The sequence below is a fragment of the Odontomachus brunneus genome, unplaced genomic scaffold, assembly GCF_010583005.1.
Source record: "Odontomachus brunneus isolate Ranch 3 - 2012 unplaced genomic scaffold, Obru_v1 Obru_scaffold_049, whole genome shotgun sequence".
In the NCBI taxonomy this organism is placed as follows: Eukaryota; Metazoa; Arthropoda; class Insecta; order Hymenoptera; family Formicidae; genus Odontomachus; species Odontomachus brunneus.
The window spans coordinates 1,254,926-1,282,352 of NW_022639499.1; the positions used below are offsets into that span (position 1 = coordinate 1,254,926).

Consider the following 27,427-nt stretch of genomic DNA (forward strand, 5'->3'; position numbering starts at 1 on the left):
GAAAAGATAATTACCATTGTCTGCAATCTCGATTGACGTCCTCGTCGACACGAAGGAATTCGGAACAGGTTTCTTGTTTCGAGTTTGTCCAAATCTCGTCGTCGATGATGGCACAGTTTATTATACTTTGGCTATTGGATTGACTTAAACGTAACATGTTGTTGTTCTCCTCCCTCGAGCTGCGTCGGGACTCGGCATGTTCGAAAATACCTCGCAATTCACTGATGCTGCTTGAACTACTGCTTGACAATACAGAGTTATTAGTCAATATATACACGTTTTTACTCACGTAATATAATGTCTAAAATAATCTAAAAGACGTTCAACGTCCGCTTCTACAAATTAAATCTTAATCTGAATTTAAGTCTTCGTCTGAAAAGATACTTTAAATTCAGATTGAGCTTCAAATTTTTTCAGACAAAGACTAACGCCCGTTTCTATTAACGTTATTGAACCTTAATTTCAGTTTGAACTTTATTCAAATAAAGACAAACTCGAGATCAAGGTTTAATCAATGTCTAAGAATATTAGTGGAGTCGAGCTTTATTTAGATTAATGTTTAATTGACATAAAATTAATGTTTAATGGACATGAAATTGGTAAAAATGGTTATAAGTAGATTAAAAGGAAAGGTTCGATTGATATCCAATCAAATCATTATACAAAGAACTTCTAAGAGTATATACATGGATATAATAGTGTAATATAATCAAGCAAGCAAACTTGCAATATTATATTTTTAAAAGAAATCTAAATTTATTAGTTCAAATAAAAGGTGGACTAATGAAGTTAGATTTCTTGACTTTCAAAATATAATATTAAGTTTAATTGCTTGATTACATTACACTATTAACTCGCGCGTGTGTGTGTTGTATGTGTATATATAGGCGATTTTTAAGAGGACCCTTTATATATTGATTTAAATAGATCAGATATTTTAAGGTATTTTCCTGTCCTAAATAGACATAATTTAGGGTATTTCACTGTCCCAAATAAATTAGATATTTTATATAGAACATGTAAATAAATTAAATAGTTTAGGATATATTTATAGACATTTATCCTACCTAAATATATATTGTGAAAGTGTTCATAAATAATAAAATATTTATAAGATTTTTCTTATTACTTTCTACTTGAACTAAGTTTTAGGTATCTATAATATTTATGCATTTGCATTGAAAGCAACGATACTAACTCGGTGCGACCCAGTCTCTCGTTTTCCCACTTTGACGACTCGTAGTTGAGAGACGGTCTCCTCAGAGTCATGCGTCCGGAAACGGAATTTCGTTGCCTCACAGTGTCCTGTATTGAACACGACAAAGCGTAGATATAGAGATAACGTAAAAAGAATGAAAGAGTGGGTGAGTAAGCTGTGCTAAGTCATCTCGTGTTAGTGGCTCAAAAACGCAAAAACATCCCTAGCTCCGATTCGCATCGAAGCACCAAGCGGCGAAAGCGGAAACTCAAAGCTGCTAAGACGATAAAAGTGAACAGGACAAATTGCCTTTATCACATCCTGTGTAGCGCCCATCGGTCGAGACATTGTCGCAATGCTAGCTCTCCTTCTAGCCATCTAGAAAGAAAAAATATCGACGGAGAAACGCGCTGATCAATCCGCGAAAAAACATGGTACAAGAAGAGAAAGTAAGGACTGAAGCAAGCTGAGTGTGTGAGTGAGTGCGACCGAGTCGAACGGATTCCTTGCGAAATCGTGCATAGATACGGTGGAAAATGACGAAGCGACATGGAGTATACGACGAAATTATGTGAGCCGATGGGGAAAAGTTCAACGGAGAAAGCGATTAAACGTGAATTCTCTCAATACTTTCGAACCATCATACGATTATTGGCGGGTGTACCGCTCCTGTATCGAATCCGGGGCAAGTCATCGCCAAGCTCGCCGGAATTCTCTTCTATCACTATGTTGTTCTCCATCAGAATCCGCCTGGAAACGAACAGCGTACACCATCACTAACATTGTCACATCGTTCAGGGCGTGAAAACGGGAAAAGAACTTCGATCTATCACGTCTTTTTACGCACAAAGAACAATCATACCTCAAATTATGATTAGCTATTGGAAAAATCTTCATAAGTGCAGGATCAAAGACGCGTGTGTGACGTCACACCGTGAAAGCCGGTAACGCACTCAGAGGAAAAGATATGATAATGGCAATTATACGAGTTTTGTATGTAGAATTAATGTATACAGTCTATTATACTTGTATATATAGTTGTATATAGTTTACTATACTTGTATATCGTTATATATAGTTTATTACATTAGTACACATAGCTGCATATAGTTTATTAAAATTTTCATGTATATAGTTCAATATATATAGTCATATATATAGTTTAATAAACTATACACATTAACTCCACATATAAAACTCGTATAATTATTAGCATGTTTTTCCTCTGAGTACCCAGTGACATCGAAGCTGAGATTTTTGTTTAATCTAGATTCCGAATTGATGCCGCGTTCTTCGTGGATATATGTCCCGTTTCGTAAAGTTCCAGTGCATTTCTTCAGCGAACATTTTAGCTTATTTTTCTCTCTTAAGTAGTGTACTGAAATCTTCATAAAATGTCGTAAACAAATTCACGTGGTAGCAAGCCGGAAGCTAGCTCCCCACACCACGAAAGCCTAAAAGATCAACCTAAAATATCTAAGTGGAAGTGAAAGGACCAACGCGCGCCGAATAAGAAAGGACCCTCACTTAGTCTCAGCGACATTGATGGCCAGCTTCTCGCATCTGGACTGCAGCAACTGCAGGTATCTGTCGCCCAAGAAAACAGCCCTGGAAACCCTATGCTCCTGGTGTATGGCGCCTAGAGTCTCGGCCGTGCAAGAGACTCGGTGCGCGCACCGCGCGACCATGTCCAACTGGTGCCTGACTCTCTCCACTCTCTCCACGGATTCCCTGTCCGTGCATAGTGGCGCAAGTTCCTGACGTTACGCAAAATTCAATCTCTTCAACGAACCGTGCAAGTACAATTACCAGAGAAGCTTAGAACCACTAACTCTCACGCGGGTAAAATCTAGATCGCGTCACACACAATTTTCAACGAACGTTTCACGCGTTGCAAGTGTGCGAATATTCAACGATTAATCAACGACAAGACATTATTCGTCACTATACTCGCTTGCCTGAATATCCTGCTGCATCTTCTGCACCTCACAGGCGAGATTCCTCTCCGATTGGTCGCGTTGCCGGAGTGACAGCTCCATTCTTTGAAGCAGAGTCACTCGGTCCGTGCACAGGCACAGGGAGAACGCTGTGTACTTCTTCTGCAATGAGCAATGAGAGTTCCACAATAAATAATTGGCCAATGTAATACGAGAGAAGTTGATTTTCATGTAGAGCGCGTTTAGTTACCTGCAGCTCGAATTCGCTCAGATTTTCCCTGCAAATCAAAATCATTGCACGATGAAGTGAAATCATCATACGGTTGAATGTCATACGAGTTGCTTCTACTCACCTGTTATTCATTTCCGTGTCCATCAAGTTGGCTATTCCAGATTCCTGCAGACGATCGTTCGTCAGACTTGGGAACGATCTGAATTGATTGTCCGTTTGAATCAAAGGTACAGTCTGAGGCCCATCGTGTTGTCTGCAACGGCACAATGCTCGGGTGTCACCTTCCGAAAACGATCTTCTCATCATCAAACGCCGCTGCAACGTAAAAATCATCAAGACCTGGGGTTAATAAAAGCCAAAAAATTTACTTATTTTAAAATACAAAAATTTGGAACAATTATATTTTATCTTTTCCATGAAAGATTTGGAAGATATTCATTGAAAGTTAACTGCAATTGCTTGCTAGCTCTTATTAACCCAGTTTCTTATGATTGCGTATCAGAGAGCCTTATTTAATCATTGGTTTGATATAAGAAACATAGTAGTGGACGTTATTTCATGAATAGTATTTCGTCCATTTCCCAAATGGACAGATGTATGTAAATTTGACAGTAACTTTACTAGTCGATTTGCAAAATTTGTATCCCTTATAAGTTCATATGACACTCATATTTATTACATAGAATGACGAAATTGAAGTAAGAAAGTAATACGAAAAAAATAAGCAAAATTTGCTAAAAATAACATGTCATGCAAAATGTAACATGAAAATCCGAGAATAATCTCCAATAAATTTCTTGCTGCATCGATATAACACAGAATTTACATCACCATATAATATTAATTTTTACGATTAACTTAACACGGTATATTTGCGTCATAAATGTAATTGAAGTAATTGTAGAGTTTTCATCATCGATTGTCTCGCGTCGTGATAACTATGAAAGTTTATCTAAGTCCTGTCTATCTTTTTGCTAGCAGTTCTGTTCGCTAAATTATTAAAAAGAAAGAGAAACTCGTCGTAAATTACTCCGTCGAGATCCAACGATTCGCGGGGCATCACGGTAGGAAATGCATGCGAGTGCAATTCGCGCTTGTTGTTGACCACCGCCGATTAACAATCACTGCATATGCAAGATTAGGGGAGTTCGTAACGATAAGAACAACCGTGGTTGGTACAGATCGCGCTTCCAGTGGTAACATGACCTTCGTTCTTACGGATCGCAGGCGTTATCACGTTCGGATAAATGCTATCGGCGAGGAACGGGAATGCAAAAAAAGGCCACACGCCATAACATTCATTAGTAACAGCGTATGGCACTTTTTTCATTACATAACTCTCGGAGGAGTCGAGATAAAATTATAAAGTTATGTAGACACGCTGGCCAAAGATTAACCCCAGCAAATACAAAGTAACAGTAACACAACACTGTTAGTTATAATTTCCCACTCGACAACATAACACACGTGTTATATCACATTTACATTGTCGAATGGGAAATTGTGACTAACACTTTATGTAATTGTTGCTTGGGTGTTTGCTGGGACGAGTCTGCACAACGTCGACATGTGACTATTTGGCTAACTTCTTATCGAAAAATGCGCAAGCCCTCATTGACCTTTTCCGTGCCTTCTTTCTCGATCTTTAAGATACTTCGCAGCTGATTAATCATTGTCTATAAATATATCACATTCAACAAGGAGAGAACGGCGAATTTCGGAAAGCGAGAATTTCGGCAGCCCTCCCGCGGCCTTGCCCCCGCTTTTCTACTAATATCTGTCGAAGGTTTACGTGACACCTAATGCAAATATTATTTCTCGTATCAAACGAGATAGACCGCCGGATGTAGACGGGGCACGTGCGCTTGACTTCACCGCACACTTCGATATAATATTTATAACTCCGCGGTATTCTCTCCACCGGGATATCTTGCGTTAGAGAAGCCACGACTATTCGCGCGGGAGCTGGAAAATTTGCAAAAGTATCATTGCCGAGACGTTGCGCTTCGACGCGAATAACAGAAGAATTTGCGTTCCCTACAACCCCAGGCAGACATATTTCTTGTACACTATCCGTTCAGTAATTACGCAAAAATGTGTCCTTATACAACAAGAATTTCATCAGTATAAAAAAGTATTTGATACCATGAAAATTGCTGCTTATTTTACTGGAAAAATAAATTAAGTAAGAACACAATTAACCCGGAATTATTGCAGTAATAAGAAGTCAATATTTCGATTAAAATTATGGCATGATAAATGAATGTTTCTTAAAATAAGTATATAACAATATAGAAATTATTAAAATAATTTTGATTTCTTTATTCATTTGCTCTTATTGTTCTTTTCAATAAATGCTTAATTGCATATTATACAATTTACCAATATTCCTTATAATTTTATAAGTTTAAAATTATTACAGGTTTGTGTATTACATATTCGACTAAATTACATAAATAATGACGGATATATCATATATTTTTTATATCAGGTTCTGTTATAAGATATATTTTGCACATAAAAATAAATTTTTAAATAGGAAATAGCGGGTTACTTATACACTTGAAAATTTATTTTTGGGATATAAAATTTATTTCTGTGAAATAATTCATCATTATTTATATAATTGAATCGCATAATACAAACCTGTAATTATTTGATATCTACAAAGAATATTAATATAACTATTAATACGAACTCGGATTTTAGAGTTAGATTTGAGATTTTTAGTTGAATTATGTAATATACGTGACATTATATTTATAATTGTAATTTAGCTGAAAAATTTACAGCTAATTCTGAATTGAAATTTCACTCGAGACAAGTTTCAAGTAACACTGTTAATATGGGCCTTAATCTTTTTTCGACGCTACAATTATCTAACAAATCGTAATATTTTTTGGAATTAGGCATTTATTAAAAAAAAAAAACAATTAGAGCAAATTAATAAAAATATCAAAATTATTCTAATAATTTTCACACTTCTATACTTTAAATATATTGTGCTATTTTGTAATAATATTACAAAGTGTACATTAAATGTTCAGTATTTCTGTCTATCTGGAACTAGTCAAGAAATTCCTAAAGGAATTGCTGCAAAAGACTTGTCATTTTTCTATTAAATTCTTGTAATAAATTTGGGCGTCAAAAAGAAAATTGGAAATCATTGTTAAATGTCTAAAAAAAAAAACCAAATCGATGTTGTTCATTTTATTCATAAAAATGATTAATCTTCCGAAATTGGATAATTCCGTCTTCTATTTTTTGACAAACACGACAAATCTTTTGTAATAATTAATAACTTGTAATAATTAATCGATAAAATGCTGTAACGTGGATTGCTTAATTGTGGATTCCAAATTGGTGTCGCATTTTTCGTGGATATTGTTTTTGACGTTTCGTGACATTTTATTTCGTTTTTTCAGGAAGAGAAACCAATTGCGACAGTTCCCCAAAGAAATGAAGTGAAATGTTCACGTAACATTGAAGACAAATCTATAAAGGACGCGGCTCTACATCGAGTGTTCCTCCACGCGATGAGGAAAGCCTCAGCTATTAAATCGGCACAAAAGCTCACGTAGAGTTACGTCCGTGAGACGAGAGAAATAAATTTCTCAGCTTCGCCACCCCGGCGTTTGCGAGTCCTTTGAAAAAGTGACGAAACACGTTGAGACGCGCTGCAAAGCTAAAGCTATACATAGAAAACCATCTGAGTCGAAGGCGCGGAAATAAATACGATTAAATGCAAATGATCGCTGGAAGGTGTGCCGATGTGTTGCCACGGCAAATATATGATCCACGGCGGCTGAACGGCTCCGTTTAGATTTGTCGAGGACCGGCGAATCGACAGGCGCGAGAGAAGTAAAGATGCGACTCGGCAGATGACAAATTGATTAGCACGCCGCTAACGTACGTACGGAAGACATCGTGCACGTTAAAAATACACACGAGTTTTCTCGAGCTATTTCAAGCTGAGCGCCGAGCGAAATACGCTCCTTGCTTATTTGCCATTCGTGCATCGCGGCATGTAAACACAATAGAAAAAATGCCACTATTTTCGCCACAGATAAGCAACAGCCGTGTGTATTAATTAGCGAATCGCGATACGGTTCAGCGATAATCTCGACCACCATTGGCGCCCGCGTGTTGGGCAACGGCCAAGCTCTGCACGAATAATTAATGTCAATTGACCGCAGATTTATCACCGCCCGCCGATTGTCCCCTTAACGCTACAATTATTGATAGCGGAGATCTTAATTGCGCAGCACGATTAACGGCATCGCCTGATGCCATCTTCGTGTTAAGAACGCGTTTCTACAACGCGGAGCATCAGCTCAATTGCTTTCGTGCGATCGCGATTGACGACTCGTTGACGCTCGAGCTGGTCGCGCGCTGCCCATTCGATTCAATTCGCTCCGAGGGCGCTATCAACTCCTTCACGGAAAAAAACTCGGTTAGTGTAACTGATTTTCTTATGTCCGGAAATTAAACGGAAACTCGATTGTAGCAACAAGACGAATGAACGTGGGAGAATTTTATTTAGTTAATTGTTCTCAGTTGTTTCTATCGAGTTTTCAGCAGTCGTATGTTCAGACGAATGTTTTCGATAGCAATAACATCAAGTCTAGGCATCAAGTCTATTCTTTTCAGTTGAAATAGCTTGCACTTTCTGGCTTTTATTGTTCTCTTTATTGCTAATCAGAAGGCTTATACGCCACTTTCAGAGGCATATTTATCGATAAAAGAGAGTTCAGAATAAGGACCTTTGTCTTTGGAGTGAAACGAGTCTTATGTGTAACTCTAGTTATGTGTAAAAGTTTGCATTAACAGTTATCGAGTTATTACTTGAAATTTATCTTGCAACACGGGATACATAAATCGGATTTTAGAGTTAGATTTGAGATTTTTAGTTGAATCATGTAATATACGTGACATTATATTTATAATCGTGATTTAGCTGAAAAATTCACAGCTAATTCTGAATTGAAATTTCACTCGAGACAAGTTTCAAGTAACACTGTTAATACGGGCCTTAATCTTTTTTCGACGCTACAATTATTTAAAATTCTAATAAATTCCCGCCTCTTGGTGTTCATAAAAGATTGGCGTCGAAGTCTTTAAAATGTTATATGATTTAATGACAATAATGTATATATCGTAAGAATAAAGCGAAAGTTTGCAAAAAAAAGCTCACCTACACCTAATATATAATCTAGCCTTGAAGGAAAAAGGAATAAAGTTTCAGTGCGACACTAATTCAGCTAAAAAGAACAGAAACTATCGTTTCTCATGACCGAGTTTTCGTCTGGTGTCTACATCCCGTTACACGAACTGCGAATTTCTTTCCGTGTTGGCCTTCCCACTCGTCCGCGTACGAGAAGATGTCTCGAGAGACGTTGTCTATTAATTACAATCGAGTACACAGCTGTCAGAAAGCCACTCGTCGCGATGGCCAGTTGTTAGTCCCCACATGCCACCAACCTGCCGTCTCTCCTGCTTCGCATCGAACAGGTTTCTGTCGCGCGCCCTTCCGTCATGCTGCACCGCGTTCTCGCACGGTGTCTTCTTTCTCATCGGCGAGCCGATCAACGGCAGCACGGCGTCGGCGGTTTGGTCGGCTTCGTTCGCGCCCATCGTAACTCCCTCGTCGACGCACCGGTCACTGGGTTTCGCCGATTCGCACTCGCTGTCCTCGCCGGCCGAGGTGTCCTCGCGACTCGACATTTGGCTATCGACTGACCGTTCGATGCGTGACGGCTGATCGTCGTCGACTTGCCGCACGCTCCGCTGTGGGTGGGGATCCTCTGGATCCGTGATCTTTGCTGGATCTGCGTGGGAAAATGCAATTGCCGCGTCAACAACAAGGGACAACTTCAGTGAAACTTATATGATGGGTGACTCTAGGGCGAATGATAAGACGCGTTAAAACTTCTGGATACAGACTACAGTTATCTTAAGCCTAAAAGGGTAGTAACTTTTACTCATTTTCTGAAAGCCTTAACTCTAGAAACGTACAATTGATACAGTTAAGATAGGGATGAGTAATTTTTACTCATTCAAATAGTATCTCACAAAAAAAACAGAGGTATCCATTTCAGTGAGTTTTGAAATAAATATTAGAGGGAGAGCTTAAGAATGTATTGTTTTTGTATAGTCCTTGCAAAGTCACTGAAAATTAAAAATATGCCAATATTTCTATTTTCCATAGAAAAACGATGGTACATATATACGACACAGTTTAACAGTAATATATTTTCATTTTATATATAACATCATATTTTTATAATTTATTTACTTTATTTTACAGTATTTCAGACTTTTTAAACTCATCTCTAAAACACAATGAAACTTTGGACCACTTTAAATACTTAAAGCACATGTATAAAAAATTGTGATTTTTTGTTGTTGCTTTTTTAATTATCTCTTCCTTTATCTCCTTCTCTAAAAATAGCAACATCACATACCTCTAAAACAGCACGATTTATAATAGTCCCAAGTAGCAAGTTGATATCAAATGACGTACTAAAATAGTATTATTGATGTTAGAGCTATCATTAATGTGTCATTAACGTTATTTGACGTTATTACGTTTGCTGAGCTTACATTTCAAAGTAGAATATAATTTTTTATCTAGATTCTGAATCAATGTCAAATTGTTTATGATAACTTTTGGATGTAATATATTTTAACCTCTACTTTTTCAATAATTTTTTATTATTTTTTAGGTATAAGTAATATACCCTTAAGACTTTTAATATGAGTAAAAGTTACGCTAACTCCTTAGAGCTAACTTAAACGTCAGAAGCGAGAAAATGTATGCTCAAATTCTTGCAAAATACGTTGAAATAAAAAGACACATTCACAAAATGACAATCGATCGAATATATCTGTAAACTAGCCAAAATGTTTTCTATATGCTCTAACAATCAATAAATAACCATAAAATCAACGTAACAGAATAAGGAAAGATTAATTAAAAAAGTAGGTTGCGTGTCATGTTAATTGTACAGTAATTTATTGACTGTTATAGCGAAATGAAAGTGTTGAGGCTACTTTACAGTTTTGTTTTATTCATTGCAGGTATCAACTTTCACGAATGTATTATTTTATTTCGACGTATTCCGCAAGAATTTTGCGTATGTATTTGCTCGTTTCTGGCGTCATCGATCAAGAGATTCGCGATGAGGGAGTATTAACCCTCTGCGTACAATGTTGGGCTGTGAGACTCGAATGAACATTTGATTGCTCACCAAATTTCGTAAAGTATCCGTGAACATTTTAAAATAGCGCAAATCTGCTTGCGGATTTTATTGCGTTACTATTTTACAACTGAGGTTTTATTATATTTCTGAGAAAAAAGGTGATCAAAAGTATTGATTTTCAATAAAGTTGTGATTCAAAGTTGCCCAGGTCTGACAGACCCAGATTGTACTGCATATCCTAAAAAATATAATTGTATGCAGAAGGTTAATGCGCGATTTAATGCCTCCGACATCATATCTCGATAAGATACTCGCGATTTTTTGCCATTCGCGTATAATTAACCTGATATCTGCTAATGAACACGTAACGCGAATTCCCTGCATTACGGCTTGATTAAGATTGATCGATTGCGACGGGTGTCAATCAAGGTTGCGAATTATTTTTTTTTTTATTATCATGTTTAATTGATGATTAATATGAGCCAATTCAATCGAAAATCGTTTAATTGAAACCGATTTCAACAAATTTAGTTGAAAACCGTTCGATTGGCGATTCATTTAAACGAATTTTATTAAAAACCGTTCTATTGATGATTGATATGAGCGAAAGGAATTAAAGATCGTTTGGTTACTGATTGAACTTAGCAAATCTAAATGAAGGCCGCTGAATTGAGACGATTTAAATTTATGGACATATAATCAATCATAGTTGCAATCATAATTCCAATTGTGGCATTGTGGAAAATGTCGGTGATTGAGTAGAACCGTTGAAAGGAACATATCAATCATCACCAAGCAATTTTTAATCGAATTTGCTCATATCAATCGTCAATAAAATATCTTTTAAATTTGTTAAGTTCAATTGTCAATTAAGCGATTTTTTATTATCTTCGCTCATATCAGTCATCAATTAAACGGCCTTTAATTGAATTCGTTGAAATTAATCGTCAATTAAACATTTTTCAGTTAATTTTGCTTGAATCAAATAAATTCAAACATATTGGTTCAAATCAATTATTAAATTAAGAAAAATTTAATCAATAGTTTCACACAATTCTGATGTTAACTACAACTATATCCGAAAACTCACCGATTTGATTATGCGGAATCGCGTGGGCTGACGTCAAGTGGCCCTGGAAAAATTTCTCGTTTACGGAACGCGAGTTAGACTCGAGTGCCGCATCGACTACAGTCTCGCACTTGTCTACAGCAAACGCTGAGAATGAGTGAACGGAAGCGTCGCCGTTCCTCTCGTACTTGCCGTCGTCAGCAACGGTGGAGAAGGAGCTCGGAACTACGTCAGACTCGGAGGAGTCCGTGGCTGAAGCAACGCAGTCTTTCGTGTTCTTTCCCGCGACGAGGGAGTCAACGGTTTCGCCTGATGCGCTCTCGATTTTCCATGGAAGTTGCAAGCGTGTGGGCGCTAAGTAAACTTTTCTCGGCTCCGGTTGTGCAACCGGACTCAGTTCGTCGTTCGGTGACCCGTCCCAGAATTGCTTTTGGGGCGAACAGCTGTTCGAGGAATCGCTATCGTGCCTCGAGTTGCGGTAAGAGTGACTGAATAAATATCTACGTGCGCCGTTTTGGTCGTGCGCGCGATCATTCGCTGTCGTCTCGTTGTCGACGACGACTTCGTCGCCAGATTCGGCCTTCTTATCGCCTCGTATGGAAGAATTGCTCAGCGATCGTCTCACCTCCAGACACGGTCCTTGATCGTCGTCGCGCGGTTCCCGCACCTCCACCACGTCGAATGACCGAGAATAAACCGAGAACTTCCTGCGAGGACTCGTCAAGGGACTCGTAACGGTTACTTCCGGCGCTTGAAAGTTCTTGGCATTTGTTTCCGTCGAAGTAGCCAGTGCCTTCGTATCCATCTGCAAGGCACTCGATACCTTCGACATCTCGCTCGGTCCACTTTCTTCGGGGTGAGGCGGCCACTCTCTACCGGGAACGTCGCGCGTCGATTTCATTCTGAGTTCTGCGGATTTTCCGCCGCAATTCCTCCGCGTCAGACCGTCGCCGCTAGCGAATGCGGCATCGAGAGAATTCTTTATTGAATTCTGACAACTGGTCGCTTGCTCTGTATTTTCGGCGTTTGGTGAAGATGCTTGCAAACTTAAAGGCAATGTGTATTTCGATCTGTACCTGAACACGACAAATTAATTCAGATTAGAGCGATTTGATAAGTGACGCGTTAAAGTTATCTATTACAAAAAGCAACTTGTTATCGTTACTTAAGGAGTGATGAAAACTTGTAATCTGTAAACACTAACAGCAACATTATATCAACGCTGCAATTTCTCACTCGATAATATAAGTAATATAATACATGTGTATAACAGTTACACTGTTGAGCGAGAAATTATAACATTAATATAAGGTTACTGTTGGTTAGTGCACACAGAAAAGTATATACTGCGTTCAAATGAATATTACTTGTTTCAAATATTTGATAAGTTCACATATCTATATCAGCAAATCCGCAAATCTATCATAAGTTCATCATAAACCATTAAATTTACTCGAAATATATTTTGAATTCTAGTAAGTTTGGCACTTAAGAATATTAAATTAAAACAAAAGTCCGGTCTGCTTACTACATAGAGCCGAACTATCTTTTTCTTAGATAAAGTTTTACAATATTATCGTAAAAAAAATAAATTCTTCTTTTGAATATATATAATATGCTTTTCTAAAATTTCAAATGAATATTATCAAGAAGGTATTCTTCTCTGAAAATAGCCATTACTTAAAAGAACAGAAATAAATTAAGCAATCGCTTTCCTTAGAAATAGGATATTTCTCTGTATATGTTTACTGAGAAAAATCAGTGTAATTTCTTTTGAAGACCTTTTCTTTAGCATTCGCTTCTATCTATTCTATATTTATCTTTATAGAATATCCCAAAAAACGGCCAAACGTTAACACTGTGTTCTACAGATAAAAACAAACAAAAAAAAGCTTAATAAACATGGATCCAAAAACCAATCATTAACGAGTTACATCAATTTAAACTTGTAAATACATAATCATGATTGCAAATTAGCCCCAAACTCGCATAAAGCGAAAAGAAAGAGAATATTTATGAAAAATGTATTATCAATAACTTTTAAGTCTCATACATATGCAAGTATACTTCTTAATCTTTTCGCTGTGGCAGAGTCCAACCGAAAAGTAAACAAACTTTACAGGCTGTATATCACATTGTTTTCAGTGGGCAACTGAAATCGTCCTCACTACCATATTAGAAATATTTCAGTGGCAACCTAGATCTTTCTTTACAATATTTTAGAAAATCATTTTAAATAACTTGAAACTAATATAAATCATTAATGATTAGGTTTCTCGGATCATGCTTATTAGATTTTTCGGTTGCTTTTATCTCTAGAATACAATATTGACGTTTGGTCGAATGTTTTTAGGACACTTTGTATATGTACATATAATATACTGTATATGTATTTCTATATTTATTTTTATATTTATCTCTGCTACATGCATTTTATATGTGCAAAGTAACGAAAAAAGTAACTTATATTCATTACTATTACCCAGAAATATAATTGCGTTACCGTTACCGTAAAAAAGAAAAAGAAATCACTTGGTAATGGAGTTAAAAGTAACACATTACTTCCCAACCCCGCATTTAACGTCTTGTGTGCATGTTCGTTTCTTCATAAAGATAACTTCACAGCAATTTCGAACGAATTATATCGCACAGTCTGCGAGAAATTTACGTAATACAACCTCGAGTTCTCGGATACAGGAAGATCTTTATATACGGGCGAGTTAATGGTCTGCTCGATAATCCTGTCCAGTTCGTCGAAGATAGGATCAATGATTTCGACGATGTTGTGATCCAGATCTTTCGCGTTCGCTCGTATAACTTTCATAAACGGGTCGTCTTTGTTGTTATCGCTCACGTCCTGTGAAGATATCGATCGCGAATCCGTCTCCGGTTTTGGCCACTGGTTGCTGAAACATCGGTGAAAGAAAACATAATATAAACATAAAGATAAAATAATAGGAAAAAAGAATTGAAGAGAGAACAAGCGAGATTGTGAATACACTTTACATAATTCGCGGTTTAACTAATAGATTGTATAAACCGGCAAAGTCCGCCGGGCGAATTCGGACGGTGATCATCTTTATTCTCTTTACTCTGATGCAATAATGAAGGAGATAGTCACTGAGCGGCTGTTAGTCAAACAGCCGACGGCGAGACAATGGCGCGACATTTTCCTGTTACGATCCTCCAAGTGGAAATTTATCACCTCAGAGAGTTCAAAGTTATCGTCTGCCGTTCCTGCCGTTCCACGATTCGCCCACATCTTCGAGCAACGAGGCCACAATCTTGATGACATAAACAATTCGTGCAGATCACAACTAGGACTAATTAGAATTCGCTGCAGCATGTGTACATTGATTTAACGCGGTGATCATGCCATTAAAGCGACAAATCAAACTGTCCTTGCGACGCGCGGCTAATGTCAGCGCGCTGCATCCACAGTCAGACCCACGTCTGTCTGTCATCGTTGCCGTTGCGCTTTTAATTGCTGCTCATCGCTTCGTATCAGCCTCGCATAAATTAATCGAGATAACCGCCCAATTCTGTATTCCCCGATCGGCAGAGCTATCTTACCCGCTTCAAGACTAATTTTCCATTAACGCGCCGACGAAATGAAAAATCAGACATTCGAAATTTAGAATCGCGTCCAAGAAGACACTGTTTAATGAAGAACGACTTTACACTTCGATAAACATGCTCGCAAGAAAAATTTGCTGATTTTGAAATTTTCTATCAACGCGACCAATCACGTCGACAATGTAAAGTATCAAAAACGTTCGAAATTTAAAACCGTGTCCAAGATGAAGATCGATTTTACATCTCGATAAATATTTCTGCAATAAAAATTTCTTAATCTTCAAATTTTCCATTAACACGACCTATAATGTATATTATTAAATAAAATATTAAAATCACGTATATAACATTTATAAATGTGTTTAAAAACATGCATTGTTCAATAGGAACAATTTCACTGATAAACTTTCTCGTAATAAAATTTTTTTAACTTTAGAGCTTGTTTACAACGCGACCAATCGCAGCGATAAAATATTTCTTCAGGATTTCCTTTCAACACAACCAATCGCGGCGATAATGTAAAATATCAAAAACGTTCGGAATTTAAAACCGCGTCCAAAAAGATAATGTTTAATATAAATTGATTTTATACCTCAATAAACATTCTCTTGAAATAAACATTTTTTAACTTTTGAATTTTGCATTTTCGCGAACGCGATCGATTGCGTCGATAAAATAAAACATTAAAACCACTTAACTCATTTATAAATGTGTTTAAGAACATTCACTGTTTAATGAAAACAATTTCACATCCTGGCAAACTTTCCCGCAATAAAATTTTTTAACTTCAGAACTTCCTTTCAACGCGACCATCATGGCGATAAAAAATGTCAAGACTGTTCAAAATTTAGAATTATCCCAGATAACATGCATGTCTAAGAGAGATGACAAAAAGATATCTAAAAAAAACATCTTATGCAACATTTTGTTGTTTTTTTGTTGCATAAGAAGTCTTTTAGATATCTCTTCGACATCTTTTAGACATGCATGTTATCTGGGATGTCTAGAAAGATAATGTTTGATGAAGACCAGTTTATATTTTGGTGAACTTTCTCGCAATAAAATCTTTTAATTCCAGGATTTTCATCAACCCAATAAAATATCAAAATCAGTGAAAATTTAGAATTGAAGAAATTTAGAAAATTAGAAATTCAAAAAGATCTGCTGTTTTTCTGAAAACTATTTTATATCTTAGTGAATTTTCTTGCAATAAAATTTGTTAATCAAATGTAAGGTTCACGATTTCCCTTGCACGAGACATGACGCTGTACGAAAACACTCAAGATGCTTACACTGTCTCGGTGCGACGCGCGCGGTGAGAAGACCCGGAGCGAACTGATCACACCCGCCCGGTGAATCGAGGCTCCCTTCATGCTGTCCGTCTCCGCAATGATGGGCACCACACAGCCGCGCAAGGTGATCTCCAGGATTTCGACCGACACACACGCAAAACGCAAAGTGACGACCGCGACGATCCGTAAAAAGTACGGCGTGACGGCGTCAACTTTCAGAAAAGATGCATGTTATCGCACTCTTATTACTCGTCAGACCGTTGAGCGAGAGAAAAAGCAACAGGATGGTTGCAAAAATGCCACCTCTCGATACGTCCATATCTGGCGTACCGATTTCAAGCCTCGACCTACTACTCGCCCGTCGAGGATGTTTCTTCTCTCGTGCAAACAAGTCGATCGAGCAATTGCGATTGATGAAAAAAACCTCGTCGTCGCTCCAACACATCTCCAACTTACGCGTCATTAAACGATGAGCAAATGCACGTACTAATAATTATTGCTTGAAAAGAGTTTCAAGCGCGACACATAAACCTGTATTAATAGCCGTCACTTAAAACTTCCCTCGGATGAGATACTCAGATTTGAATATAAAATTGGTCGTGTTAGCTTTTCAACTGAATCACGATTGCAAATGTCACACATGTCACATGACTTAACTAAAAAACTGAAATACAGCTCTAAAATACAACCTGAGTGTCTCACGTGAGACAAGTTTCAAATAACGACTATTAATGGCCTAAGATTTGAGTTAGACGAGAGTTTTTCAGCTGAACCGCACGATTACAGATATAAACATCACATATAATTCGACTGGAAAATTTAGATCTAACTTTGAAATAAAAATCTAAGTAATTCACACGAGACAAGTTTCAGGTGACAACTGTTAGTGAGGTTTTAATACCGTTTTTTAGATCAACTAAAAAATCTAATTCGATGCTTCTCGTGCAAGTTCCGATATCAACAACCTCAAAGAAGAAAGCCTCTATGAATTTCAAACAAAACCAAGAAGCTTCTCGCGAACAAATCGCGAGAGTCGCCTAGCGAATATTTCGGTTGCGAATAATCGTGATTTAAGAAAACGAGATTCGGGGCAACCCGGTTATTTTTGCGTGGAGTATCATTTGCGCCGCTGTGCAGGCAGTCACCGTGGAACAGCACTGCTATTTTTATGGGAAACTCTGAGGAACACGTTCCCGCCGCTATGCTTGACCCTGATCCGAATATTTACGAGTCAGTTATCCGCCATGGATATCGATGATGATATGTCTCCATTTATGCGGTACATGTGTCTCACGATTATAATGTGCCGGTTATCGAGAGCGTTTCGGCCTTCATAAAAATCTAAGAGCACAACTATCGCGCACAACGAAGCCTCTCATTTGCCTGTCTATATAAAAAATTTATCCGATGTATGCAACACACTGGCGACCCTCTTTTTCCAAGAATTAATTAATCATCCCCGGGCCTTGTGTTTGTGCAAATACACCGACGCGAGCGCGATATATAACTTTACACACATACACATACAGTCGCGCAAGTGTCCGCGTCATTGTTCCAAGCTATTGATAAGACTATTAACTTACGTGCGTGTCAGCCCAGCCCGGAAACTCATAATGCCAAATTGTTCCGAACTTTCGAGCACATCTGAACAGTCCGCTCGAAGCTGTGTGCTCGAATCTTCGGTGTTCTTATTCCTCGCGATCTTTTCGGTTACCTGGAGACAGGAGAATGCGTTAGTCCGTTCAAGACGCGTCTAGATAAGAAAAGGTCGGAGATCGGAGCATGAACCGGAATAAAAAGGATCGTGCGTGTAAAATCGGTAAGCGCGTCTTTGTTATTAAAATAGATATCCACTACAAACGGTTCTCTCATAATAATGCAGTAGACAGCAGTTGAGATGGTCTTTTACAAGTCGCGTTCTTATCAACGCGCGAAGATGTTCAATGAAAGATCCGAAGTAAAATGCCGCTTCGCGCAACTAACCATATTCAGCAGGAAAGTCACTTTGTGTTTCAAGGTCTCGATATTGCTTACTCTTGCGTCTTCCGTGGACGGTAAGTCAAGCTCAAACGCATCGATTGAGTCCGACGTTGCGGCGAGATTAGATATAATTCTGAAAATTAATTGCAGATTATAAACGTGTAAGAATGAGAATTGACTTAAATCGTGAGGGGAGACTTATCACACTGAGATAATGACCTGTTTAGTTGTTCCAACGTCGTGGAAATTACGCTATCGCAATACTCCAGTTTTTCCTCCAGTTCTAGTCTGCACGAGACCGTGCTGCTGCATTCGGCTGTGAAGCCCTAAAATGCACAATTTAAAAGTATTCTTAAAAAGTTTAGACCTACGCGCGCGTTGAAGTTTTTGAGACGAATTAACTTGTCGCTCATTAAAAGACCGTTTTATTGAGATCGATATTTCTACTTACGGAAGCTCTTAGCTCCGCATACAACGAATTTTCTGGTGGCGGCGCTTTCTCCAGTTTATAAGGCGTGCTGTGTGGATGATATCCGTCTGCGTTTGGGATTGGTGACAGTAAGAACTGCAAATACCTTGTCGGTTATTGCGAGGAACATCTCTTCTTATATAATCTAAAAATATCTATAATAATTAGTATGATAAATTACTCGTTCTCCCTGAAACATCGACAACGATTCCACATCTTCCTGAAGCATCGACAGCAATTCCGTATTTGCGTCCATTAGTTGACGATTCTTCTCGTGCAGATTCTGTAATATGTCGTTTTCACTATATTATTGTGATCCATGATTACGCCTCAAATTGATTCTCTACAATTTTTAAGCTTACACTAATGGTAATTTCGTATATATCCTTCGTACTGCTATTTGTATCTTGCAATTCAGCTATCATGACTTTAAACTTCTCGCATTCCTCTTCTTTTTCGCAAAGCTCTTCCTGCAATCTGGCGACTTGTTTTATGCAGTCCCTCTTCTCTTTATTGATCTTCTCCAATTTTTCTTGTAAGGGCTGTATGGCTTGATTCTATGTTAAATTTATAATCGAAATAAGAGTAAAAGATGTAATGTACAAGTCTCCATATAACTCAACATCGCAGATATGCTCAGAAATTAATATAATTGTTTGTACGGAGATACAAAATTAAAATTTAATGTTATTTCATTGCTGTCGATATATTGGGTTATTTGATAAATTCGTAGAGATTTTGAAAATCAAAGCGGATAACTCTGGGTGGATAACTCTGCGTTCCGGGAGCACGCTACCAACATTATCGCGTTCTCTTATCTTTATCGCTCCTTAGTTATACAACAAGGATAGAATGATACGGTAGCGCTGAATAGCGCTAATAGCGAGCTCCCCGAACGCACCTTCTATAGTCAGACACAATTTTATTTTTGTCATTTTTGTCAATATCTTTTTGTTATCGAAAAGAAAAGACGATCGTTATATTATAGAACAAAGTTATGCTCAACTGTAAAGAGCCAGCCTTGAATCTTTCTCAAAACTTCCTACAAACTTGTCGTGAACTTGATACAAACATATAAATGTATATAAAAGAAATAAATGTTTATATTTAGCGTATTATATAACAAATAAGTAAGCGTACCTCGATCTCAGCGGCTTCCAATTGCTTCGACAAGCTCTCATACTTCTTTGTAGACTTTTGATATGCGGAAACGTAGTTCTTCTCATTCTTCATCATTTCATTTAATTTATCTTTCTGCTCGTCATTTTCTCTTTCAAGATCCTGAGATCTCTTCGTGTAACGATCCCTACATTGATAAAGCACAATTTCTCACGAACGGATCTCGGATTTATTCCGCGAATAATTCGAACGTTTCACTCGCTATGATAAACATACGTACAATCGATTTTCAAGATCGCTGCATTGTCGTTCAAAATTTGCGATCGATTCCTCGGCCCGTGCGAGTTCATCTCGCAGGATAATGTTCTCCTCGTCGAATTCCCGAAGTCTCATACGGAGCTCGACTTCTACGATATCCTTGTCCATTTTCGTTTTCATCGAGTCTATTGTCGTGTCGTTCGTGTTTCTACAATTTGCATACATTATGTTACTTATTGCAATCGCAACGCTATTAATACGCTGATACGCATATAGATCGGCGCATTATAGAAATACGGCTGTTACTGAATATCTTAAGCGAAGGATCAAACATGGACTTTACCTCACAGGTGTATATTGCGTGCGTAAATCTCGCTTTATATTTCTCTGAATTGTATGCACGCGATATAAATAACTTATGTTTATCGAGGGTTATCATAAGCAGTGAATATCTATCGAGCTCGAGTGCATTATGATAAAATTAAATTATTAATAATTAGACTTATAAGTTAAACTTATATAATGTGAATTATGCAAAAAATAACACCATTCTGCATATATTTATCAAATTCAAGTCCACTAAAGCTGAATAACTATGGTTTGGTGCGCGACTCGCGTAGAAGAAAGAAGGAAATAGAAAAGCGCTGTGGCGGATATCTACATATGAGAATATTTTTTAAATTTCCTGAAATGGAATCTAATTCAAAACAAATGAAAAGTAGCAGTATCTTCACTAAAGGCAATAGGGATAATATTGCCACCTGAAATTGTAAGAGTGAATGTTTTACTTAAGTTTAGAATGGATTCTATTCTCAATGAAGCAAATGTTTCAGTCGATTAGAATGAATGTGTTCCTGTGTGAGGGTAAATCAAAAGAAATTCACTTTTCAATTTCGAGTGAAAATATTCATTTCATGATTCAGAGTGGAGAATTCACTCCGAGAATACCAAGAACATCGATAAAAAATATTTGAAAATTTATCTGTGAAATATAAAATTTATTTCTGTAAATAAGCTTCATATCACAAAAATAAATTGTATTTTTTCTTAATATGTGTGAAAAACCACTTGAATGATTCCGTGGTACTGTATTTTTCGAGTGAAATGTCATTCTTAAAAATTTAAGTATTCAATTTCACACGGAAAAACAATTTCGTTAGTGCCACTACATTTTTTGTTGCTTAGTAAGAATATATTGGGAGAAAAATCTTTTTCTCAGTGTAGAATCTAAATAAAAAACTTGGGGTTTTCTATACTGAGAAAAAATATTTGAAATTTATTTATAATATAAAGTAGAATATAAAGTTTATTTCAGTGAAATAGTTTATTTCTATAAATGAATTTTATATTCCACAAATAAAAATTTTCAAGTATTTTTTTCTTAGCACAAGAACATATAAGAACATATTTTCTTAGCACAAGAATATATAAAAACATATATTGAGGAAAAAGTACTTGAAAATTTATTTGTGGGATATAAGTCTTATTTTTATGAAATAATATTTATTTCTGTAAAAATAAACTTTATGATTCACGAATAAATTTTCGAGTACTTTTTTTCGCAACGTAAAGACTCCAAGTTATTACAACTTGGTTTTAATATAGTTGAATATTCAGATAAATGTTTGCGCGCGCGCGCGTGATTGCGGTAACAAAGATATCATTTTACGCCGCCAAATTTTCATCTGGTTTACGTTCAAGTGTTCAAACTGAGATATTTCTTCCTGTATATTCGCAATTGAATAAAGATCAGACGAAAATCCAAATTATAATTTTTATCCCGTAGACAAGAGACTTGGAGAACAATTGTCGTGACACAGCGAACTCATCACTTACTTCCTGTCTCGATCACAAATTATAATCAACGGTCGAATCGGCGTCATGACGTTGGCTCGAATGCACCGTCGCTACTATGAGCGTGCAGGTATCGCGCTGACGAACTCCCCGAAAATCTTCAACTCACGCTTGTACCACCAACTTGCATTTGTGAACAATTCAGTTTTTACATTCACGACGTGTAAAATAAAAAAAAATGTGCAACAATCGCAAAAATACTGAAACCTTTCTTTTCCCTTGAATCTATAACTGTGAAAATGAGCGTACGTTAATGAAACTACTAGATATGGCTACTAGCGGACAATCACTGAACACCGGCGAATTGCATAAGAGATATCGCACCGATTTCCAGCTGCCACATATTCGCGTGTCATGTCGCTCGGCCGCGAATAACACCTGTATGTCGGCTTAGAGTTCGGTGAGCGCGCGCGCGAGAGATCCAATTGAGATCAGCACAAGAAGTCGGCGACACTTTTGATGAAACTACGCGAGACCGTCGCCTTGAATCATTTGTGCCAAAGTACACAGAGATACATACATATATACATAACACGCACGCACACGCGTAGGTGGACCGTTTGCCGAGTAAACACTCCCTTTCATCGGTTCCCGAGCGACGTGATGTCTTCTCGCGGGGATCCCGACGAATTTCAAAGGGATCCGACGCTCTTCCGGACAGAAAGGCGGAGAGAAGAAGCGCGGCGGCTGGCGCGATCTCCGACGTGCACGTATTTTCGCGGCCGTCGGGAATTACAGCCGGCTTCTCGGCCGCAATGTGCCGCTTATCGCCGTTGCGGATAATACGTAAGCGAATAATGACATATATGCGATCGGCCCAGCCGTGTGCGCGCATACGAGATACACACACAGACGCACGCATACATGCGCGTTAACGAGCGTACACGTGGCCCCGAGTACACAACAGCGGGGCACGTGTTGCTCCTGCAAAATTTAACGAGCCGTACACCTAGGCCGCGCGAGCGCACGGCCCGTTCTATACGTATCGAGCGCAAGGAGCGAAGAAAGTAAGTAAGCTGTGACTCGATGTGCTCCGCGGGAATGTTACTGCGTATGTGCGTGCCTGCACGCGCGTATCGCGTTGTAGACGAGTGAACGATTTTTCGTTCCACCTACGAAGGGAGAATTGGATAACTAGACGCGCGATAAAAACAGCCGAATTATACGCTCCTTGAGCATTCCTCCGCGATAATCGCGTCCATACATCAAATCAACGGGAAATTGCCGTCTTTCGCAAATATATAACCGCGCGACACTTGGAAGAAATGATTTATACAAATGACGCTATGATCTCAGCATACTGAGACTTGTATTAGTAGGTATTTTTAGCTTAACTGTCTGAACTGCTGTGATAAATTAGAGTGAGACAAGTATATTTTGTTCCACTCTAATTTATTACACCAATTTGCATCAATTCAGGTAGTTCAGCTAAAAAGAACTAAAGCTCAAAAAGAGCATTTAACTTTTAAGATGAGTAAGATATTTTACTTAATTCATATTTTCTATAAAATATTTTGATACTGTATATTGATATACTACATATAACATATTATATATTTATGCTAATTTTAAGCAAATATACGAGTAAATCGTAAAATCATAGTCATAATTTACGAAAAAAAAAAATTGTAAATATTATGAGTTATCATATGACATATGATCCGCATAGAATTGCAGATCTACTTATAAGTTCTTACGAGAACAAATTACGAGTTTTACGATTTTGTCTATAATTGCAGTAGTTAGTATATTAATATACTATATACAGTAATTAAGATATTAATAATTAACAGTAATTAAGATATTAGTTTCTTAGTACTAATTTCTAAGCTTGAGTCTTAAGTTAGATGTGAGTTTCTCAGCTGAATCGCGATTACAAATATAATGCCCACATATATTACACAATTTAAATAAAAAACGCAGATCCAACTCTAAATCCAGATTTGAGTATATTACGCAGAATAAATTTCAAATGACGACTATTAATACGGACTTTGAGTTAGATCAAAATTTTTCAGTTGTTATGATACATGTGACATTTATATCTGTAATCGCGATTCAATTGAAAAACTCTCATCTGATTCTGAATTCAGATCTGAGTTTCACTTGAGAAGGGTTTCAAGTAATAGAACTATCAATACAGACCTTAGAGAAGAAAGATTTAATAAATAAAGACTTATACTGATAACATATTTATTTATGCTAGTATAAAATGTTTTTTATATAAGGAAATATATATTCTCTTAAAATCGTAGTTTTTCATGAAAGCAATGTTTATTCTATTTAAATAAAATAATTTAGATTTCAGTAAATATGTCATTAGTACCCATCGAATAAATATCTTTTATTTTTTAGATTTTTCTTCTCTCTAAGTGTACTGATGTGTGATGGCGCGAGTTTACTTCGCGCGGTGTAAACCTCTAATCAATTTCTACAAGCCCGGCTACACTCGCTGAGCGTCTGGAGTCGCTTTGCTCTTTGCAGAGCTGCCTGGCGTTCCACGTGCTGCATTTACGGTCCAATGATTTCTACAGCGCTACATTGTCCACACAGTGATATCGCGTCGATTTCTTCTATTTATCGCGCCACTCGATTCGTCCACGAAAGACTTCGTATCGAGAATATCGATGCGTTTTCTTTCTCTTCGCGTTTCTGTCGTGAAATGATTTTCTGACAATCGATCGCCACAAGTAACGACGTTTTGCATGAGACAATGATCGCCTTCTACACGGCTGCAGAACCGCCCAACGCGCGGCCTCAAGTCGCGGTAATTACAGTTATTTCAAGACGCTATAATACGTTACGACGTTATCGCAACGCATCATGCTATAATATGCAATTCTGTTTTCTAAATAAAAGAGAGAGAGAAAGAGAGGACAAAAACACCGCTTCATACTTGTAGAACTCTTTCTCTATATTGTTGTTGTCGTCCTGCGTCTGTGTCTGTAGCATTTTAGCGATCCAGCATTTCGTCGCCTCCTTGAATTGTCGCAAATTCACACATTCGTCATTCGTCGAAACGTTACTCAAGCACTTCCATAATTCTAACATGTGTTTTAGCCTGTCGACCAAGCAGATTCGCAATGTAGGACTTCCTTCTCGTGGAGCTCATGCAAACATCGCGAAATCAGCGCTCGATTTTCAACGGGTCTACAATAGATGTAATAAACCTTCAGCCTTATGCTTTAAGGCCTGTAATTTGTAGCCAAAAGCGTTTTCCTCGTTGCTTAACAATTAGAATCTGGCTAACTCACTTAAAGCTTGAGGATTATGACTTTAGGTAGCAAGAAAACGTTGAAAATTACACCACAGTTTTGGGTTTAGATACATAAAGAAAATTAATTTTGAAATACCCTGATTTTTCCAGATTTTCCAGACAATGGAGAATTTTCAATGACCCATATGTAATCTTATATACGTTTAACATCTTAACGTTTAAAAGTAGAGATTTCAGAAAAGATAACTTATATTATCAAAAATAATATAAACTTGGAAGTTTAGTAACAAAATATAATCCTAAATGTAAATTCAAATAAACAAAAAATAAATAGATATTGAGGAAAATAATGCGATTATGAGAGAAAAGGCGGTTGAGTAAAAATAATGAATGGAATATAAATTTTAATTATTTTATCTTATTAAGAAGCGACGTGTAGCCAATAAACTTCTAGCTCACGCGGCTAAAAACTGTTTTGTCGACATGAACACAGTTAAAAATTCTATCTTATATCTTTTCCTGATTTTTCCAGGTTTTTTCGCCTTTTTATATTAATTTCCTAACTTTTCCAAATTTCCCCTGACCAATTTAAATTTCCATGACTTTTCCCGGTTCTTCAGATCTGTTAGCAACTCTGTTCAGAGGATAAGGCTCTAAAGGCTTACTCCACTTATTGTGACAGACCCGGACAATGTATCGAGAACGCAAGATCCAAAGCGTTTTGCCGAAAACGCACACGCAATCGCACGTAAAGTCGTGCTCGTCGATCGCCTGTCCTTGTATCGATCGATGGATATATGCGTAATTTGTTTGAAGTTCTCTCGCGGTCGTGTCGCGTTCGATTGTTCATGTCAACATTGGACAGGACGACACGCGTTGCTCGCCGACGCGTATAAGTCGTCCGGATACTCACGACCAGATCGGCAATTGCTCTTGGACGTATCGTACAATCTTGGAGATCGGTACTTCGTTGCTTAAGGACAGCGTTGAGTATGTCATTGACGTGTCGCATTCCATAAATATCTGCTGGAAAACTGAAAAACGAACAGTGTCTGTTTACTTTGGTCTATTTACCACGTGCGATTTCTGTAAAGACTTATTTTGACAAAAATTATTTATTTTGACGAAAATTCGAAATACACAATCAGAACGGAGCTACCGGTTAAACTAAAATTTATGCTAATCAGGCAGAAAATTCTTTATTTTGTAATTATAAATAAATAATGAAATCAATCGTACAATAAGAGATATCGTATACACGAGGGAAAAAGATAAATTGCATTGACACGGCAATGACACAATTAAATGCGTTTTGATTGAAGAAGACAGAATTTCTGACTCTTATGAGCCAGATTCGGTTCATAAGTGTTTTGGTTGAACCAAAGGCGTCTTCTTATTCGATTTTTAAGAACTAAAAATTCTGTTTTCTTTAATCAAAACGCATTTAGTTGTGTCATTGTCGTGTTAATTTCTTTGCTTTGTGTGCTTGAAGAATTTAACGAAGTATCAAAATTTCTACTGATATTTTGCGCAAGCACGTTAGCGGGATTTGATCTCGTTGGAAATTAATAACGCAAGACTCACCATTTCTCAGTTCGACGTCCGACTCTGAAACGATTTCGGACATGATTGCAGGTCAGCACAGGGTTAATCCGGAAACAAACGAGAAAGGTTTCGTTTACAGACACGACTAGAGATTCAAAAACACTGATACTTCAGAGATCGCGCGTTTGTCATGATAACATAGGAGCAATCGTGCGACAGCAACTCCAACATACTCGCAGTCGGCACTGAAAAGCCGGGACACGACTTACCCCCCATTCGACTAACGAGGAAAGGGAGGCGAGGAGGGGTCGTAACTTCTTAAGTCGTCCGTTTACATTCACCGCGGCGATTTATATCTCTCTTTGCGACGATCGTCTCGCGCGAATTGATATTTCGAAGTGTAAGGTCCTGCACATAATGGAGAATACATGTTACGAGAGAGAGAGAGAGAGAGAGAGAGAGAGAGAGAGAGAGAGAGA

General features: G+C 37.6%; 1 protein-coding gene across 8 annotated transcripts in view; it reads right to left on the reverse strand.

The window, feature by feature from the left end:
• LOC116845069 (intracellular protein transport protein USO1-like) overlaps positions 1 to 27,427 on the reverse strand; it is a 29,350-nt gene that overhangs the window by 914 nt on the left and 1,009 nt on the right. The window contains exons 2-23 of one of the 8 annotated variants that reach the window (XM_032817342.1): positions 26,988 to 27,011; positions 26,317 to 26,437; positions 25,083 to 25,247; positions 20,355 to 20,540; positions 20,096 to 20,261; positions 19,318 to 19,512; positions 19,137 to 19,238; positions 18,938 to 19,051; positions 18,706 to 18,812; positions 18,490 to 18,619; positions 18,090 to 18,220; positions 14,317 to 14,544; positions 11,660 to 12,714; positions 8,849 to 9,195; positions 3,489 to 3,682; positions 3,386 to 3,413; positions 3,157 to 3,297; positions 2,726 to 2,955; positions 1,837 to 1,948; positions 1,508 to 1,576; positions 1,199 to 1,305; positions 15 to 239 (exon numbers count right to left, since the gene is read on the reverse strand). In XM_032817342.1, the coding sequence (XP_032673233.1) occupies positions 15 to 239; positions 1,199 to 1,305; positions 1,508 to 1,576; positions 1,837 to 1,948; positions 2,726 to 2,955; positions 3,157 to 3,297; positions 3,386 to 3,413; positions 3,489 to 3,682; positions 8,849 to 9,195; positions 11,660 to 12,714; positions 14,317 to 14,544; positions 18,090 to 18,220; positions 18,490 to 18,619; positions 18,706 to 18,812; positions 18,938 to 19,051; positions 19,137 to 19,238; positions 19,318 to 19,512; positions 20,096 to 20,261; positions 20,355 to 20,540; positions 25,083 to 25,247; positions 26,317 to 26,437; positions 26,988 to 27,011 (4,177 nt within the window). Of the gene's footprint in view, positions 1 to 14; positions 240 to 1,198; positions 1,306 to 1,507; positions 1,577 to 1,836; positions 1,949 to 2,725; positions 2,956 to 3,156; positions 3,298 to 3,385; positions 3,414 to 3,488; positions 3,683 to 8,848; positions 9,196 to 11,659; positions 12,715 to 14,316; positions 14,545 to 18,089; positions 18,221 to 18,489; positions 18,620 to 18,705; positions 18,813 to 18,937; positions 19,052 to 19,136; positions 19,239 to 19,317; positions 19,513 to 20,095; positions 20,262 to 20,354; positions 20,541 to 22,168; positions 22,674 to 22,706; positions 22,977 to 25,082; positions 25,248 to 26,316; positions 26,438 to 26,987; positions 27,211 to 27,427 lie in introns of those variants that run through there. The other 7 variants (XM_032817343.1, XM_032817345.1, XM_032817344.1 and 4 more) reach the window with 7 other exon arrangements.